Source organism: Lepidothrix coronata, unplaced genomic scaffold (assembly GCF_001604755.1).
Source record: "Lepidothrix coronata isolate B3197 unplaced genomic scaffold, Lepidothrix_coronata-1.0 Scaffold23, whole genome shotgun sequence".
Classification (NCBI taxonomy): domain Eukaryota; kingdom Metazoa; phylum Chordata; class Aves; order Passeriformes; family Pipridae; genus Lepidothrix; species Lepidothrix coronata.
This window is the reverse complement of record NW_016690203.1, coordinates 5,074,000-5,092,797: the sequence shown is the minus strand read 5'-3', so window position 1 is coordinate 5,092,797 and position 18,798 is coordinate 5,074,000. Positions and strand designations below refer to the sequence as shown.

At 40.9% G+C, this 18,798-nt stretch overlaps 2 protein-coding genes across 9 annotated transcripts in view; one reads left to right on the top strand and one right to left on the bottom strand.

Moving 5' to 3' along the window:
- The window catches only part of RNF144B (ring finger protein 144B), a 104,756-nt gene extending 99,730 nt beyond the window's left edge, over window positions 1-5,026 (bottom strand). For 4 of the 5 annotated variants that reach the window (XM_017808545.1, XM_017808544.1, XM_017808542.1 and 1 more), the window contains exon 1: window positions 4,687-5,026. The gene's annotated coding sequence lies outside the window, so the exon portion shown is untranslated. Of the gene's footprint in view, window positions 1-256; window positions 397-4,686 lie in introns of those variants that run through there. The other variant, XM_017808546.1, reaches the window with a different exon arrangement.
- A 49-nt stretch (window positions 5,027-5,075) lies between these two features.
- The window catches only part of DEK (DEK proto-oncogene), a 19,289-nt gene continuing 5,566 nt past the window's right edge, over window positions 5,076-18,798 (top strand). Inside the window, exons 1-8 of one of the 4 annotated variants that reach the window (XM_017808538.1) lie at window positions 5,076-5,121; window positions 7,752-7,904; window positions 9,625-9,726; window positions 10,219-10,328; window positions 12,252-12,346; window positions 14,215-14,335; window positions 15,398-15,580; window positions 17,898-18,030. In XM_017808538.1, the coding sequence (XP_017664027.1) occupies window positions 5,091-5,121; window positions 7,752-7,904; window positions 9,625-9,726; window positions 10,219-10,328; window positions 12,252-12,346; window positions 14,215-14,335; window positions 15,398-15,580; window positions 17,898-18,030 (928 nt within the window). In that variant the 5' untranslated portion in view covers window positions 5,076-5,090. Of the gene's footprint in view, window positions 5,122-5,207; window positions 5,230-5,928; window positions 6,050-6,508; window positions 6,534-7,751; window positions 7,905-9,624; window positions 9,727-10,218; window positions 10,329-12,251; window positions 12,347-14,214; window positions 14,336-15,397; window positions 15,581-17,897; window positions 18,031-18,798 lie in introns of those variants that run through there. The other 3 variants (XM_017808541.1, XM_017808540.1, XM_017808539.1) reach the window with 3 other exon arrangements.

The following is an 18,798-nucleotide window of genomic DNA, read 5'->3' as shown; positions in this document are numbered from 1 at the left end:
AGTTAAACTTAAAAAGTTTTTGCAGAAAATGCAATGAACACACGCCCGGAGCCAGCAATCACTTGCTGTTCACCTGGAAGGCGGGGGTGAAGAAGCTCGCCCGCCCTACTTCGGGAGGAGGAGGAGGGAAGCGGGCTCAGCTCCCTTCTTCGCTCTGGCAGGTGCCCGTCAGTGTCCACCCGGGCCCCCGGGGAAACGCGAGCGGCCTCTCGGGACGGGGAGTGCGGGGCAGCCGCCGCCGAACGCCGCTCCTTACCTTTGCCTGGCGGCGATGTCCTCCCGGTCGCGGGTCGAGCGGGACTGCGGGGGCGGTATCCCGCGGGAAGGCTGCCGGGGAGCTGCTCCGAGCCTCCCGTCCACACGTCCGCGTCCTCCTTCCCTCGCTGCTCTTCTCCCTCCCCGTCGCGCATCTGCCTCCGGCCGCGAGGGCCGCCGGCACCCCCTGCGCGGCCGCCGCGGGCGGGGAGCGGAGGGACCGGGGCTGTTCCGTGCGCCGAGGCCGCCACCGCCGGCGGTCCCTGGCGTCCAGCTGCAGGCGGCGCTGCCGCCGCCTCCCACAAAGGGCAAATTCATCTTCCACGTCCCGAGAGCGGCGGCGGAAGGGCTCCGTGCCGAGTGGGTCCCACGGCTACCGGGCGGCTGCGGGGGGAGGATCTCTCTCGGTTAAAAAAAAAAAAAAAAAAAAAAAAGCCTCTTGTGTTCTGGAAAATGTCGAATTATGTCATGCCAGGACGACAACTTGTACCAAGATCACCTTAAATTATTAGAAAGCGTCAGTGCTCTCCTTTTCCTAGTCTTTGGTTCTTCGGTGGGGCTTTTGAAACAGAGGTTGTTGCTACCTACACGCAACGCGTGTGGAATTCACAGGCGTGTGGAATTCATCAAGCTTTGTAGCCCAGCTTGATGATGTTCTAAGTACAAACTCTCCCTAGTAGAAGGTAGCGATACCCCGGCAATGTTTTCCATTTACAATGGGTTTAAAAATGTGTAATTGTACATGACAGACTGTTCCAAAACCTATAGACCTGTCAAGCAGAAATTCACAGATGCGAACCTTTAAGGCGTAAATGAATTGACAGTGTTTCTTTTTCTAAAGTGTGAGTTACATAACGTTTGCATAGCTCACTGGCACATACATGCACTATTCATTGCAAAGCTCTCCCAAGGTAGTGGGAGGCCAGGAGTGAACATTCACCACAGGTTAGATTCTGTCCTTGCCGTACTTCGCTACAGAAACAACCCTGCGAACAGTTCTCCGTAGAGACAAGCATGTGAAACCCCGAGGGGAGAGCGCTTTTACCATCCCACTCCTCGGTGGCAGCAGGGGGATGCAGGAGCGTTTTAGAGGGCTGTTGCCTGCAGGAGCTACAGTCATCTGTGCAGAGTTCCCAGGCTCTTCCTGGAGATCTAAATACTGGATCTAGCTAGCACTAGATCTAAGCATTTCATAAAACGCGTAACAGACATGAGTGCTTTGACTGAACATACAGTTGTAGGTGTTACCAATCAAAGAAAGCTGTAATTCTCAAACCATGCAGAGTAAGATTTGACTTCATGGTAAGTAGAAGGTTAACAGAAATCCCAGTGTGACAACACAACAGTGTTGTCATTCACACACAGATGGAAAACGTAACTTCATATACTGTTTTGATTCGTTATTTATCTCTGATGTTTTTTATTACTTTACAATTTTGTTGAATTTTGCATATACTTATACTGAATCATGGCACATATAGGGATTTCCAAAACGAAGTGAAACTGTTTAGACTGATTCATATCAATTACACATTTCATGTTTGAGAGTATTTGTATTTATAGGGATAACTTTTTAAGCTTCTTAGGGATAAGACAGAGATGACAAGTGTGGATGATGCAATAGCCTGCTAATGCTGAAACACTTGGACGAGATATGAAAAGGGGAATGAATGCAGGGTTTCAGAAGTGAGCAGGACCCTCTTAGGAAACATTTCACTAATCAGTTGCTCTTATCAGTCAACAGATGTAAAATATCTTGCACAAAGATGCAGTGGAACACTTGGAGATACTCAACTTATGTTATTCATCACACCATAACTTAACTGCATACTACTCAGTTTTCAAGTTTCTCTTGTCTTGTAAATTGTATTAATTAGCTCATTTATAAGTTCATATTTAGATTCCTGCTTTCAGTAGCAATTAAATAACCCTTAGATTCAAAAGCCACATTCTGCTTCTAGTGTTAATAAAGATGTACATGGCATTTACACAGTATTTTCTCAGTATTTCATAGACTAGGCAGTTTGACATTTCTAGGAAACATGTTGTCGCATGACTGTTACAGAGAAATTGGAGTGCATACGTACATATTTATAAGACTCATACAAGAACACAAAACAACACTACCTACGTTACTTAAAAGTAGCATCCCATCATGTATTGTTCTGGTATTTTACTCTATGGATGAAATTCCTAATGAGAGGTACTTAGTATCTACTTTCATGAAGGGCACTTTCTCTGCAACCCACAGATGACTTTTTCTGTAGTTTTGCCCACAGCAGATCTGCTGTTTTCTGCATTGATGGCGGGACACTGCAGTAACCAGTCACTTTGGAAACAAATGCAAACCTGGGGTACTTTGTATACTCTGGAAAGCCTACACATCTGTTTCCAAAACCTTCTCATAGACTGTAGTAAGCTCTACACCAAGAGCCAATAAACATTGCTTGCTAATACAAGCTGCTCTGAACTAACTGAAAAGAGCTGTTTATATTAGTTAATAGTGGCTGGTAACTGCGTTTAAAACTGCACTGCCTGGTGCACTCCAGTATACAATACAAGCTTGTAATGTATCTTCAAACATGCCAGCTGCTTCTTTTTACAGCACCTTCAAACCGTTTTCAACATTTAATTCTATTGAGCTATGATGTCTAAGAAACATACCCTTTGATATCTAAAAGTGAGCCCTAAGTTCCTCCAGGATAACTATGTTTTATGGAACTGGTGTTTCCAGATGGAGCTAGCTGCCAAAACTATGAGTGTCCTTAACATTAGGATTCTGGCAGTCGAAGAGCAGCCTCTCTGTGATGGAATAAGAAGAGCAGGCTGTAGGAAGCAGCTCTTGCACGAACATTTAAGAACCTCTTAGAATGACTTACCCCTTTGCAATTTGTCCTTCTTCCAGGACCAAGGTTTTTAAGTTGCATTTAGAACCCTTCACTACACTGTCTAAGCACTTTAGATAATGTTAACATTTTATAGCAATATAATTGTCTCATCCAGGTCTTTCACCTCGCAGGTGAGATTGTATCATTAAGTTAACTTCATCTGACCAGGAGAAGAAAAGGCAGAAATATAGGTGTTGATACAATGAAGCACCCCAAAGCAATATATTGAGAATGAGCATTCTTACTCATAGTCAAAGTGAGAAGATAAACCAGTTTGAATTTGTTTCCTTGAATTTAGTGATTTCCTTTTGAAACATATCTGATTTTTTTTTTCAAATTGGTCCCCTCCTTCTCTCAAATTCTAGCTTTGCTGATTTTTTCCAAAAGTCTTTTTAATCCCTATTGTCTCAGTCTTGTCTGGGAGATGCAACAACCAATTATTAAACTGTTGACAGCATACTGAAACTACTCCATAAACTTGTAAATCATAAAGATACTATGAAAGGCAGAGAAGGTTTCAAAAACCAAACTCGGAAGTTAGTTACCACAGCTGTTGAAGTTCTGCCAGAAGAAACCTGTGACAAAATGAAATTTACTTGTATGTAATATACCAGTTTCTAAAATAATGGATTCAGTCTATGTTTGAGGGTCTGTCTGCTACTAATGTGGTACGCCTTCATGAAAAGGATCAACAAAACCATTATCTTCTATTTCTCCTCAAGATGCAGATACTAGTCTAATGTGTAGAATATTAACATAGGTAATACAACTAGGTAAAGCGTCTCCATTAGGTAAATACATGCCTCTTTACAAAATGACAGTCTAATTTATCATCACAACCTGAAGCACAGCCTTTGGATGTCTTCTGTCATGATTTGAACTAATTCAAACCTATTCATCTTATGGGAAATAGTGTGTTGTATTCAAACATCTGTGTTCTGCCATTTGTGTAGCCCATGGCTCAATGATATTTTTGTCTCCTTATTGTGTGTTAACAAGAAGCTTCTTTAATTACGTATTGTTGGCAAATAATTTACATTTTCCCTTTTAAAACGACCACCATCTGTGATTGCACCAGCCTTAAAATAGCTTTAAAATAAGGAATCTGCATCTCTTTTGCCTAAATTGGGTGGTGATTAATATATGCTCCCCAGACATTTCTTTTTTACACAGTATGTGAATTGTAGTATTTCCTAATACCTCTGGAACTGGTTGCCCAGAGAAGTTGCGGACCCTTGGGAAGTGTTCAAGGCCAGGTTGGATGGGGCTTTGAGAAACCTGATCTAGTGGAAGGTGGCCCTGCTTACAGGTGGGGGTGCTGGAACTAGATGACTTTTATGGCCCCTTGCGTCCCAAGTCATTCTATGATTCCATGATTCTAAGTATTTTGTAGTATTTGTGTCACACATATTTTCTAGTTTTACTACAGGACTGTGCTTTACACTCTTCTAAGACTAAAAATTCCCAGGAGTGTGACAGTCTTTCCACTTCCTCTCTTTTACTACCCCTTTACCTGATCCCTGCCAAAGTAAGAGCCACATACCTAGAGCTCTTCACACCAGCCAAGAACCTGCTGACGGTACAACACAGCTTTGGGTCAAATTATCAGCACTGCCTACTTCGGGCTGCTTTCCTCTGACGTATTGTCCGAGTACTCCTGACTCCTGCTGCAGGCATGTGAGCCCAGCCTGGCCTCCTCTCAGGTTCGAAGATTAGGTCTTAAGTCTTAAACTCGGGGTACAGTAGGAGTGGAACTGGGCCTCGGCTCTCTCGGGGCCTCCCGCGACTCCTACATTTTGCAGGAATAAGGAGGAGAGCTCACCCCTCAGCCCCTGTTTCGGAGGCCGTTTCCCGCCGTTGGCCGCAACCCCTGAGCCCGCCCCGGCCGTTAGAGCCCGGCGGGACTGCCCAGCCCTTCCTTCATCCCGCCCGGGCAGGACCGCAGGGATGCGGCCGGGATCCCACGCAGGGATGCACGGTGGGGAAGGGGAACTCTGCACCAGCCCCCGCGGGGCGGAGCCGCGGCGGAGGGAAAAGGGAGCAAGCGGCGAGAATGTCACACTCCTGTGAATTGTTAAACTTCGGCGTGCGTAAAGCGTAGTAAATGTAGAACGGGCGGTAAAACTAGGAAATATATTTGACACAAATAGTACAAAATACTTAAAATCACGTAATGGTTTGGGTTGGAAGGGACCTTAAACATCACCTAGTTCCAACGCTCCTGCCACAGGCAGGGACACCTTCCGCTAGATCAGGTTGCCCAGAGCCCTATCCAAACTGGCCTGGGGCACTTCCAGGGATGGGGTATCCACAGTTTCTCTGGGCAACCTGTTCCAGAGGTGTTAGGAAATGCTATCCTGCGTACAGAAAGAAAGTCTGGGGAGTGCATATTAACCACAGCCTAATTTAGGCAAGAGAGGTGCAGATTCCTTACTTTAAAGCCTTTTCTAAAGCCGGTGTAATCACAGACGGTGGTCGTTTTAAAAGGCAAAACATAATGTTCCCCCATTCCCCCCGCTTCCCTCAGCGGGGGGGGCGGGCCGGGCGCCGCACGCGACCTGACGTCAGCGCGGGCGGGCGCGCCGTCACGCGCGCCCTCCCGAGCCCTCCCCGGCCCTGCCCGCGCCGGCCGGGCCGCGCGCTCTGATTGGCCGCCGCCTTCCCGCTTCCTCCGCGCCGCCCGAGAACCCGCCATTTTGAAAACCTTGTTGATTCCGGGAGGGAGGGAGTGAGCGAGGGAAGGAGAGGGAGAGAGTGCCCGGCGGCCGCGGGGCTGCGCCGCGGCGGGGGTGCGTGTGTGTGTCGCTGCGCCCGGACCCGCCCCGTCCGCCGGGAGCTGTCGCCTCCTGGTGCCGCCACCGCATCCACGCCCGAGGAAGGAGCCGGGAGCCGCGGCTCGATCCGAGGTGGGTCCCGCCGCCATGGCCGTAACGGCGCCCGAGAGCGATCCCGCCTCGCCGCGCCCGGGCCGGGCGGGGACGGGTTGTGACGAGGGGCGGTGGAACGCGGCCGCCGCGCCGCCGGGCTCCCGTCCCGCCCTGGGGACACGCCGTGTGTGCGGGGCGCTGGTCGCCGCGGCCACCTCCCGGCCCGGCCCCCGCCCGGGGTGTCTCCTGGGCGCTGCGCTGTCCTGCGGCGGGAGCGGGCGGAGCGGTCCCGATCGGGGAGGCGATGGAGCCTTGGCCGCCGGGCGCTGCCCACAGCCTGCGCTTCTCTCTGGCCTCCAGACTGCAGGTCGGGAAAGGGGGTACAGGCGGCGAGTCCCCGTCTGAAAAGTCCCAGGCGAGGGTGAGGGACCCTCTCCCGGCCAAAAGCGTCCCCGAGTTGAGTCTTCCTAAAGGTGGATCCCAGAGCCCGTTTTCTCTGAGCAAGCCGTCCTTATGAACTCAGGTGATAAAATGCTGGAAAGTCTCTTAACTTCCCTATTCCCCCGCTGCTCCCGTTGAAAGGGGAGGGAAAAACGGCTTGTAGTGCTTCCCATGCTTTTACAGTCGTGCCTTCAAGTAAAATTCAGACTGTAATGCCGTGAAAATGACTTCTATGTGTCAAATGAAATATTGGTAGTAATACCTTGAATGGGTTTTTTTTTTTCCCCAGTGATTTAGCAAAGAGCAGGAAACTACTTTTCCCCTTACTGTTGGTAATAAATATTAACTTGCACTTTCTGTCACTTGGAGCACTGCTGCTCTCTGCCACCTGCTAGTACTGCATATAAGCAGTTGATTTAAATGTTATTTATTGAACCTGACCTCTTGCAGATAATATTGGCTTTAATATCAGAAGAAGAAAATGCTTAATTGTGTGATACTTTTCCACAAGTGCTTACAGCATCATTTGTGTATTTTGTTCCAGACCTAAACAGTGAAAATTTTTGAAAGCTGGAGTTATTCTAAAATGAATCATATGATTGTCTTCCTTTACTGGATAGACATTTTCTCTTAGCATGGCAATGGTACATGGAAAATTAAGATATTTTAAAGTTAACATTTAAGTCACTTAAAATGCTAAGAAAAGACTCTTAAGTATGTTAAGTACGAAGCATTTATTATTTTCTGTTATAGATCTACAAATTAAAACCAAAAAACATTTTCATGCCCTAAGATGCAGCAGCTGTCTGAATTATGAATGCAGTGTTAATTCTTTTCTGTATTGCTTGCAACTTTCTTTTTTTTATCACTTTTCTGTTCCCATTTCGCATCTAAATATGTAACCTGTTTAAGTTACTAGGAAACTTGCATGCACAGTTAATCAGGAATAAGTGCAGGGCGCACTAAAATAGCGATAGCTTAAAACACTGCAGTTTTTAATAGATAACAGTATCAGCTGCTTTGAGTGGGTGTTTCCGAGTGCTTCACAAACAGCTTGTGTGCGAAAAAAAATTATAACCTTTTAGAGTGTTCTTAACTGGACTAGTTGCAGAATAGACGGCAACTTCTCCTGAAAAATTTTCTGTATTGTGTGTAGCAGAACATTTTAGCGATAAGAGAACGTGAACAATCATAGTACATTGTTTCTACTGCACAGGGAGATTATTTTAAAAAGCAAAATTCCTGTATTTTTCATGTATATTGCTATATTGGTGATGGTTTTCCTGACTGCTTTTTACAGAACCGTACACCATGTCTTCTGTTGATTCCTCAAAAGAAGATACAATGTCACCAGAAAAAACGGATGAGAAACAACCTGAAACTGAAAACAAAGCTGAGGAAAGTGATGAAGATGAAGAAGAGGAAGAAGAGGAGGAGGAAGAAGAAGAAAAGGGTGCTTGTTTTTCCATTGAATAAGTTCTCCTTTATTAAATGCCAAGCTGCTGAATGAGGTCTCCTGTGATCTTGGCTAATTGTACAATTATTGAGGAGATTCCATGGTACACCTGTCTCATGGGTCATAATAGCTTCCCAGTAGACTGTAGCAGGAAACACTAGAAAGAGTAATGCTGATTTATCTCAAGAAAGATTGAAGGAATTGCCAGCATCCTGGGTTTCTACACTAGGGTTGTTTTGTTGTTCTATAAATTTTTCAATCATTATAGGAGGTAGTATCCTTTATCAAATTATTTTTTGCCAGTAACACTCTGAAGTGATCCATGTTTGCAAAAGAGAAGCTTGTGAATGTGCAGTACTTTTGGAAACAATACAGATGTCTTTGCTTAACTACAGTTATTAATTTTCCGGGTACCCAAATGTCATTATATTGGAGAGGCAGAAATTTCATTAGACCAATTTTATCAGTAAAAATTGTGGCAATATGAGAAGATGAGCAAAGCAGGTATTGTGTTGTGGTATGTAATTGAAGAGGTTAGTCAAGGAGTACAAAACATGATGAAGGAACTACTGTGCAAAAATGTTAATTTCCATTGTGAAGTCTCCAGGCATCTGTTTTGCAAATGAAAGCATTCATGGAAATAGAGCTGCAGTATGGCACAGTGAAAACCAAGTCACCAATGGTCTTGGATTCTTGAAAGAGAACAAGTTTGTCTCTAGGAAAGGCAGTGGAAAGAAAACAGAGTATGCTGTTTGGAAAATAATAGAGTAATCAGAATTAGATTTTTAGTAACAATTTTTCTTTTGTACACACAAGTATGTTTTGCTTTGTTTTTGGCAGACACATACCAGTTTTGATTGTGTTCATACAGGTTTGAAGCTGCTTTCAGATGTTAAAGCCAGGACAACCCATCTGTTTAGTGCTAAGGATAGTTTGATTCGAGGTGAAGTATTTTAGGATGAAATGTTTAGGCAAAGCTTTAGGTGTTTCTCCGAAAGTGGTATCATTGAAGTAATGATGTGCAATGTATACTAAACATATTCATTAGTAAGCAGTACCAGAATTACTGGGAATAATATTCTTGTAGTATTTGTGATACTCATATTTTGCCATGAAGTGCTTCACAGCATAGACACGTACAGTCCCTCTGCACTTGTGCTTCTGCCTCTCCTGCTGATATCTGTGGTTCCTCCAGTCCAGTAGTGGGAAAAGAATTTGTCTGCAGACATCCTGGACTCTCCTTTTGCCCATCTGGTGGCATTATTCTTCTCAGGAGTGCTATGTGTGGAGCTGTGCACTGTCCAAGAAGGAGACTATGCAAACAGTGTCACTTCTGTACCTCAAAAAGGCCATGAAGGGAGAGAACGATGGGTTTCTGAAAATGCTGTATTCTCCATTTGGGTGGATGTGAGGGAAATTCACCCCCACTTCCAATGGGGTGAATTTCCTTTCAGGAAATACCTAGTCTTGTCGTGCACATACCTTACGTTGGATACAGGATTGTGGTTAAGAACTAGAGACTTCTAGTTATGTATATGTGGCTCCATAGAATCACGTTGATTTATTAGCCAAGGTCTGAAAGCATCATAGCACTTGCTTATATCCTCATCCATTTTTGGTTTGTCATTTCAAAGATTCAGTGTCGTGTTGCCTGTCTCTACAGTCAAATCTGCTCATGCAATGAAAAATAGTGTTTTAAGGAAGCTGTCTTTTGCAGAGAAGAGTCTCATCGTTGAAGGAAAAAGGGAGAAGAAGAAGGTCGACCGGCTGACCATGCAAGTGTCCTCGTTGCAGAAGGAACCTTTTACAATTACACCAGGTAAGCTTGACCTCTCACATAAGAATGGTGGGTGTTGGGAATGATAATGAAACCTCTAAAAAGATCAAATTATTAATCTGTTGTAGGTGAGACCTACCTTAAGAGTCATGATCCATTTTAAAATAATTAGGCTACTACAATTATATGAAAAGCCTCCTTTATTTTGTGGCATCAATTTAAACTGTAAAAGTTACATGATGTTTAAACTTACTCAGAATAGGTAAGTACCTTTAGTACCTCACCAACAAGAACAAAAGCAGGAGCAGCTAGAATAGAAAGAAATGCCAAATCCTTGTACCCTGATCTAGGTAAGGAAGGTAAAGAGGATGACTAAGTGATAGGAAGAGACCTGCTTAATGTTTGACCTATTATAATATCTCATTCTATTATGAAGTAACATCTTTGCTTCTTTAAAAAACAGATATTTAAAGTTATAAACACATAGGTAGATATGAATGTAATGCATAACATAATTGTTTTTAATTGTTTCAGGAAAAGGACAAAAACTGTGTGAAATTGAAAGGATACAGTTCTTTCTGAGCAAAAAGAAGACAGATGAACTAAGGAACCTGCACAAACTCCTCTACAACAGGCCAGGCACTGTAAGAACTTCAATCTTGTGTATCTGTTAATTCTCATGAATAGTGGAAATGTTTGTAGTGTAGTTTTTTACATTTACACGTCAGTCATTTATTACAAATTTAAAAAGTTAATATTGCGGGACCAGTTAAGTAAGCCCATAATTTTTTTAACTCCTATAAACTACTCTTCCTGTAAAAGTCCTATGGCAAGGTGCTATTGTAAGTCTGCTCAAATGGAGATTTTTAAAAAATTTTACTTTTTTTAATGGGGATGGTTTATCTTATAGGGTCGAGTTGGAAATAATTTGTGGTTCACATGCTAAAAGCTGCTGACATGCAGATGACAGTCAAAATATTCCACATAGTTATTCTGCTCAATGTAGCTTTTTCTTAGTGCTTTCTTAGTACTTCTATTTCTTTTGTATTTGAAAACTGTGAGTGAGTTTAGTACATTGCTGCTTATGTAGTCATTTTCTCCTTTTATTAGCACAAAACAGTAGAATGTAAAATTACATTATATATAAAATCCTAATAGTGATTTTTGTTGCATTTATGTAAGAGAATTAAAATATTACTTAAAAATGGATATGCCCCTTTTGTGTTTAAGGATGAAACTTAAAGAAAATATAATAGCAAATCTTTCTTGGAACCCTTTATGTATCAGTGGTTGTGCCTTAAATTTCAGAGTAAATATGACCCATTTTCATTGCTAATGGAGGTAAAATGAATACAATGAAATTAAGGCAGATTAAATTTCAATATTTGTATATATTTACTATAATTATTGGAATTTGTTTTTTTAATATCTTTGTGTATTTTGAAGACTTGAACAGCTAGCGCAGAACCCAGAAACTGAAAAGTACTAGTACAGATGCATGCTAGCTGTAATATCTCAGATCACTGCTTCAAATGCTTAAATGGCAAAGAAAGACTTGTTGCCTCAAGTATTCAGAAAAAGAATATATCAGTATGGTTTCATTCAAAACTATATTTAATCAGAATGTATTTGGGAACTCAGAGTGCTGTGTAATATAGCAAAGGTCAGATCTTGTCTTCTATGTAAATTCTTGTATGTGCTTTGGATTGTAATTAACATTTTTAATACAACATACCAATACTGCAAACATACCGAATCTGCAAATTTTCTCAAGGTGCTGGGCAAAGCTCTTTGGAAAAGGAGCTCAGCTTTGGTAAAATTATAAACTCATGGAGAAACAGCAGGAACAAAATCTGTAGGAGTTTTGGAAGTGAGTTCAAATTATTCTTGGTAGTGTTAAAAAGACCTCAGAAAACTGAAAGATTTGGGGTTATTCTTTAATGTCTTTTATTTGGTAAAAGGAGATGAAGTGAAAACAAAGAACTTAAATATGTTTGGAATCTTGATAGGAGCAATTTTCCCATTATAAAGCTGTTGCAATTAAAGTTCAGTCTGGTTCAGACATCAGGTGTAATGGTAGAAGTTGTAAATTGGGTGATATGTAAATACAAAAACTGGTCCTGCTAAATAAAAGGTTCAAAAATGGTCCTATGCAAGACTTCAGAAAAGCTAGTAAGCAAATTAGAGAATAAAAAAATCAAAGTCACTATTTTATAACAAATTACGTGATTAAAAGCATGCAACGGGCTTCATATAATTGAAGTTTTCCAAACCTGTAAATAATCATACAGTACATTCTGAACAAGCCTGAAATGGCGGGTGACTTTATCTAGTGAGGTATTAAAAGTAATTAAAAGTACCAAGATCACACAAAGTCAGTCATTGTAGTTTGTCTGTCATGAGATAATTAAAGGCATAGTCCATGTAAGTTGTAACAATGTAATTTTTTGTCAACAGAAAGCTAAATGCTAGAAGAGATTTTTCATGTATGAAAAGTTTAAAAGATTTCATTTAATTACATTTGTTAACTTTGTGCAATGGAAAGTAATCTATGTGTTCTCTTCTAGGTTGCATCCCTAAAGAAGAATGTGGGTCAGTTCAGTGGGTTCCCGTTTGAAAAAGGAAGTGACCAATACAAAAAAAAGGAAGAAATGTTAAAAAAGTAAAGATCTCTTTTGATACTTAACATAGCTTGACTAATACTATACACTCTTTTTTTTTTCCAGAATTTTACTTAAGATTAAATTGAGTGGCTCTACGATTTTTTTCTGAGTTCATTTTAATCACACAAACTGGTCTCTTAAGACAGCTTGAAATGTATTAAATAGTGAACATTTAATTCACAATTCCCACATTCCTGGCTTTAGCTATTGCATGCTAACTAGCATTCTTCTGCCAAGTGAGAGGAAAACATTATTTCCGCAGGGCAAGCATAGTCTTGTGAATACGTTGTACTCTATTCATGGTACAAACTTGCATTGTTCTTTGCATCGAAACCTTCCTCTTTCAGAATCAAAGCCATTTCTGCTTATTATATATTAAACATATTAGAATTGCTGTAGCAACTTGTCTAAGAAACTTTTTTTTTTCCTGTTTTACTGTCTCCCTTCGTAAGCTGCTTCTCCATTAACAGGAGAAACTACTATAACCTAGTTTTGACTGGATTGAAAGGGTTTAAAAATGCCCTTGTAAAACATGAAAGAACTAATAAAACATATACAGTGTTACAAATTTACAAATGCTTACATTTACAATGTTTACAAATTTACAAGTCTACAATCTGTACATTTGATTTTAAAATGCTTTTTTTTCTTAATGCCTCTTTGTTGATAGTAGGAAGGCTTCCAGAATTTGGAATTTGCAAATTTTTCTTCCTTATATGTGCAGTTTTCCAAGAGTAGGGTTTGTCAAATACATAGGAATCTACAAGACAAACTCTGTCTCCTGATGGGAGTTTTGACTGTTTCCCACTGGCTTAATTGGATGACGGATAATTGAATAATTCCCCTTAACTGCACAAGGTCACAAAATAATTTTGCACTTTTTTTCCCATATTTTTCATATAAAACAACTGCTGGTTTAGCTTTGTTACCCTTCAGCAAATATTCTGAAACCTGGTTGCATTGTCACTCTTATATCAAGGTATATCAAGCCCTGTGTGCTTGCATTACTTTGCTAAATGCCGCTGCCGTTCGTATCTGCGTGTGGAACACTGCTGATTAGTTTGTTAATTTGTTCTGACTGTGTGGTTGATTTCTGCCCACACTGTACACTTGCATGTCGTTGTACTTTAACAACATCAAACAAAATGAACAAAGGTCAACATTTATTTTACAGAATCTTACCATTCAGGTTATAAATTACAAAGAATGAGTGTTGAGGTTGCTGTGTGGGTTAGAGTTCTTGGATTTTCTTAAGTCAAAACTACTTGCTGTGGAAGTTACTGACTCAAAACTTGTGTGCGCTTGTTTATTCCACACTTGAACTGCATCTTAATAGTTCACTATAATTGCTCTTACCTGCAGATCTACCTTCAAAGCATTAAAATTAAGAAAGATTCTTTTGGAGTAAAAGGGGTGGATATCAGAGTTTTTCTTAATGTTCTGTCTTCATCAGATACCTCTGTAAGGGGGTAAGGAACCAGAGAAAATAAAGGGAGACTCCCTGCCCCCTTTAAGTTCCAGTATTGTACACACTGGATTTATTTTCTAGAATTGATTTTTTTCCCATTATAGTAGATTAGGAGAGATTCTACAGAAGGTACTTTTTTTTTCCACTAAGATTCTATAACATTGTGTTTTATATCCTATTTTACAGACATATGGATTTGAGAATGTTTTTTATTTGGCCTTATATAACATGGTGGTGATTCTTTGCTTAACTATAAATAAGACTGGAAGTGTAGTTAACTGTGTATATATATTTTCAGGTTGCAGACACAAACCAGACAGCAGCTTCTAGCAGTCAAATGTTGACTGTTTAGGATGTGATACTGAATCTTTTTTTCTTTTCTCTTTTTTTTTTCCCCAGATTTAGAAATGCAATGTTGAAAAGTATCTGCGAAGTTCTTGACTTAGAAAGATCAGGAGTTAATAGTGAGCTGGTAACCAGAATATTAAACTTCTTAATGCATCCAAAATCTTCAGGCAAGGTGAGATGCGGGTTATTAAGCTTGCTTTTATAGCTCTGTTCCGATGGAAAATGTATCTGTCTCTATTGTTATTTGCCAGTTACTAGTGGTGATACAATTACTGCTCTGAGTTACTGTAGTGGGAATGTCTTCTTGAAAGAGTAGCTCTGCTACTGCAGGCATCCATAATGGGGTGGGGACTGTATATTTACATGCAGATGTACCCATTATACACGGCACACAGAAGTGTATGAGGTCAACACATGAAGCTAATTAAGATGTCCAGCCCTGAATACCCTAAGTAGCTTCTGCTCTGTGGGTGAATGGAGTAGAATAGACATGATATGAAAGGACAGGAAAATAAACTGACAGATGTTACCTGCGTATGCTACATTTGGACATCATAAATGGAATTTTTTGCAAGGCTAGGAAAACTTGATTTAGCAAGTATATGCTAGTGCACTAGATTCAGCTGCCAAGACTACTAAATTCTGTTGTTAATCTTCTTGGACTTTCAGTTTTTAATCTAAAAGTAATACTTAAGTAGTTGCTTTGTTGCTTAGAAAATTAAATTTATTCCCAGCAAACATTGGTAAGCGATGTGAATAAGGAGTCTCCATGCTGCTTTAGGGACACAGGTACTGAGTGACAGCAAAATGCAGTTTGTCGTAAGACATGACAGAATTCCTGCCTTTAAGTCTTCTCAGTTGTCAACTGATTTGTTACCAGAAGTAAAAGCTTGCTTTTATGAGTTGGGAGCGCACAGATAGAACAATCTAGAAGGAACCTTTTACCTTTCTTGCTTCCCTTCCCTAAACCTCAGCCTTTGAAGATCTGTATGCTTAGGGAAGGGGTGCACTTAGCTTAGAACTGAAATTTCTTTTTGCACAGCTCCATCTCCATAGTGAATGTCTGCTTACTGCACAATGTTATGGCTTAAGTGTAGTACATAAAATAGTCCTGGGTTTTGTTAAGAGACCTTTATATTTGTTTGCCATTCTTTCATGTGAGTTGAAAGAATTTATATTTTTGAAATTCACTTTTGAATTCCTACTTGGATGACACTCATCTCTTGTCTCTCAGCCATTGCCAAAGTCAAAAAAAACACCAAGCAAAGGTGGCAAAAAAGAGCGCAGTAGCTCTGGAACAACAAGAAAAGCAAAACGCACCAAGTGCCCTGAGATCTTGTCAGATGAATCCAGTAGTGAAGAAGATGAAAAGAAGGAAAAGGATGACTCTTCAGAAGAAAAAGAAAGTGAAGATGAGGTAATGAGGAGTTTTGTTTGGTTTTCAACACAGGGCTTAAAACATTTGTCATTATGTTGTTGTTCTCAATTGGTAATTCTTGGAACATGCAGAGTTGGGGAGTAAGTGATATTTAGCTGAATGAATGGTTTGAAAGAAAAGAGAACATATCTGCAATTTATAAGAGGTTTTCATAATTTCTTAGTGTGTTGAAGTTAGAGAATCAGTTAGATAAAGGGAAAAGGTTCTGATTCCTGGGGGTGTGTATGCACCTTATAAAACGGTTCACTATGTGCCATTCTGAGGCAGCCAGGATTTCTACAATAATTGATTGCATTGCTTGTATCATCTTGTCATGACTCTACTATAATTTCATAAAAATTTCCAATGTCTCTCCCTCTGTCTGTCCCATCGAGTCCCGTCTGTCTATCGTTTCTGTCTGTCTGTCTATCTATCTTTTTCCTTTTTTTGCTACCTAGGAATTCAGATTTGATATTTTGAATTCAGTCGGTGTCCCTGACCTACCTGACTGCATTTGGTTTGGATCACGGTTCCATATTTCTCCTGGATTTTATTTCCTAACCTCTTTTCAGCTTCTATGTTTTAGATCGCAAAGATAAAGTAAGCAACATAGTAATCAGCCTTAGAAACATCCCTGCAATCTCTGAAGTGTTCTCATCTCACTGTATTTTCTGTTTTCTTTGAAGTTTTTTGTGTACTAGGAGAGAAACATCAAATCATGGAATAGTTTGGGTTGGAAGGGACCTTTAAAGGTCATCTAGTCCAGTCCTTCTGCAATGAGCAGGGACATCATCAACTGAATCAGATTGCTCAGAGCCCCGTGGAACCTGCCCTGGAATATATCCAGGCATGGGGCATCCACCACCTCTCTGGGCAACTTGTTCCAGTGTTTCATCATACTCATCATAAAAAATTTTTTCCTTATATCTAATACAGATTGTTCCTCCTTCTGTTTAAAACTGTTACCCCTTGTCCTGCTGCAAAAGGCCTTTCTAAAAAGTCTGTCCCTATCTTTCTTACAGATCTGCTTTAGGTACCTGAAGGCTGCAGTAAGGTCTCCCTGGAGCCTTCTCTCTTCCAGTCTGAACAACCCCAATTCTCTCAGCCTCTTCTTGTAGGAGAGGTGTTCTGTTCCTAATCAGAAATTAGATGAACCCCATGCATTCCCTTTCAGCCCAGTAGTTATTCACAGCATAGACACAAAATGTGGAGGACCAGTACAAGTCTGCAGCTGAGTTACTGTCCAAATGCCTGAAGCCTGGGAAAAAAGACATTAAAAGAAGTTACAGGCTCCATTTTAACCTGCATTTTGACTTAGATTAAACTGTCTTTCCAGCCTTAATCAGACCCCTGCAACAAGCAGCAATTAGTCAACTGTTGGTGTCCAAGAAAAATTTTATGTAAGCTATGGAACCTTTGACTGTAATGTAAGACCACTATTGACTCGGGTTACATTCTGTCTGTTCCAATGAAGTGTGACGGGCTGTTAAGTCAATAGTCTGAGCTATAGAAAATAGTAACAAAAATCTTTTGTTGGAAGGCCCTTTATGTAACTTTAACAGTTTGTTTTGCCAAGGGTATTTTAATATGTGTTCGTTTTAATGTAAAAAGATAGTTCAAGGAAATGCCCTATGTCTCCATGAAACAAATTTAATTCTTAGTGTGCGCTTTTCTTTACCCATAAATGGAAAATTGAAAGAGGGTTGAAATACTAAAAGTTGACATATTTCTTCATCTCTTCCAGAAGACAGTGTTTCTGCTGTGAGGAGAGGAATGTCTGCTTCAGAGGCAGGAGTTGCCTTTTAGAAAATTCTTCAAGAATTCAGTTAGTTAGAGAAAAAAAAAAATCCCAAACCCCCAAACAAGATTCTGACAAACAAAAAGGCCTAACAGTAAACCCTGTTGATATAAGTGGGTCATCTTTGCTTTCTTTCTGAAGGTAGGGGTTAGATATGTCTGCAAGGCACTAGCTGAATGGACTGAAGTCTTTAGAAGCTGAAGTCTACATGCATCTAGTAAAAGCTTAATTATGACAAAAACACTGGTCTGTCAAATTAGTTTGACTATAGGACACAGTGAAATGGAAAATGTCTGTGTACAGCTTTAAGATTGCAGCATTTTTTAGGGTTATGACAGCTTTTAATATACTACAGGTGGAAGGGTGTAGGCAGTATATTTGCTTTTCTGCATCAGCTCTGTAGTAATCTTAGGCATGGAGTGGCTGGAGTAAACTGCCCTCAGAGTGGACAATTTTCCTTTGTGGAAAAGAGGTATGAATAAAAACCATCATTTGAATTCTCATTTTTTTTCTTCACAGCCTCCTAGAAAAGCATCTAAAAGAGAAAAATCTAAAAAGATGACTTCCAAAACCAAGAAAGCTGTGAAGAGTGCGAATGTCAAGAAGGCAGACAGCAGCACCACTAAGAAAAATCAGAACAGTTCTAGAAAAGGTAAATGCTCTAAATCTTTCATCATACCTTGTCTTGTAGTTTAACGGTCATGCTTATTAGAAAGGAAGCTTTTGCGCCTAATTGTGAAAAGAAAATGGATTTTGGTGAATTGTTGGCTTGCTGCTTGATGTTTCTTTCCTTTAAATGTTAATTAAAAAAAAGTTCTTGGTTTGGGTATACTTCATGTAATTTCTGCTGTGTACATATGTATATAGTTTTTATTTGCATATAAACTGAAAGTATCAGCCTAGATCTCCATTCTGCTGGGTGACAAAATTCTGTTGGGGCCTCTATGGTGGCTTCATGCAAATCTTGTAATTGATCCAGTGGTGTGTATCCCACTACTGTGTGTCTTTGGTTCAGCAGCTTGATGTGGTTTTTTTGTTAACAGAGATATGGTTTCTCCATGTATCCCCTTGCTATTGATTTTCTCATATCTCACAATATGCACTGAAGTTACACAAACATCGGGTTTCTTAACAGCTCTATAAAGATTCCATAGCAGTGTGTGTAGGGACAGTGGTGTGCTCCTAAGCAGCTTTGCGGAAAAGGCCCTGGGCAGGGGCAGATGGTCCTCGCAGACAATGAGTTGAGCCCAGTTCAGCAATGTGCCCTTCTGATAAGGAACACTGACAGCACTCGGGGCTCCTTGAGCAAGTGTGGAGCCAACAGGCTGAGGGAAGGGACTGGTCGCCCTGTACAGCACTTAGTGAGCCCAACTTGGCAGCACTGTGTCCAGCTTTGGGCTCCCTGGGGCAAGGCAGGCAT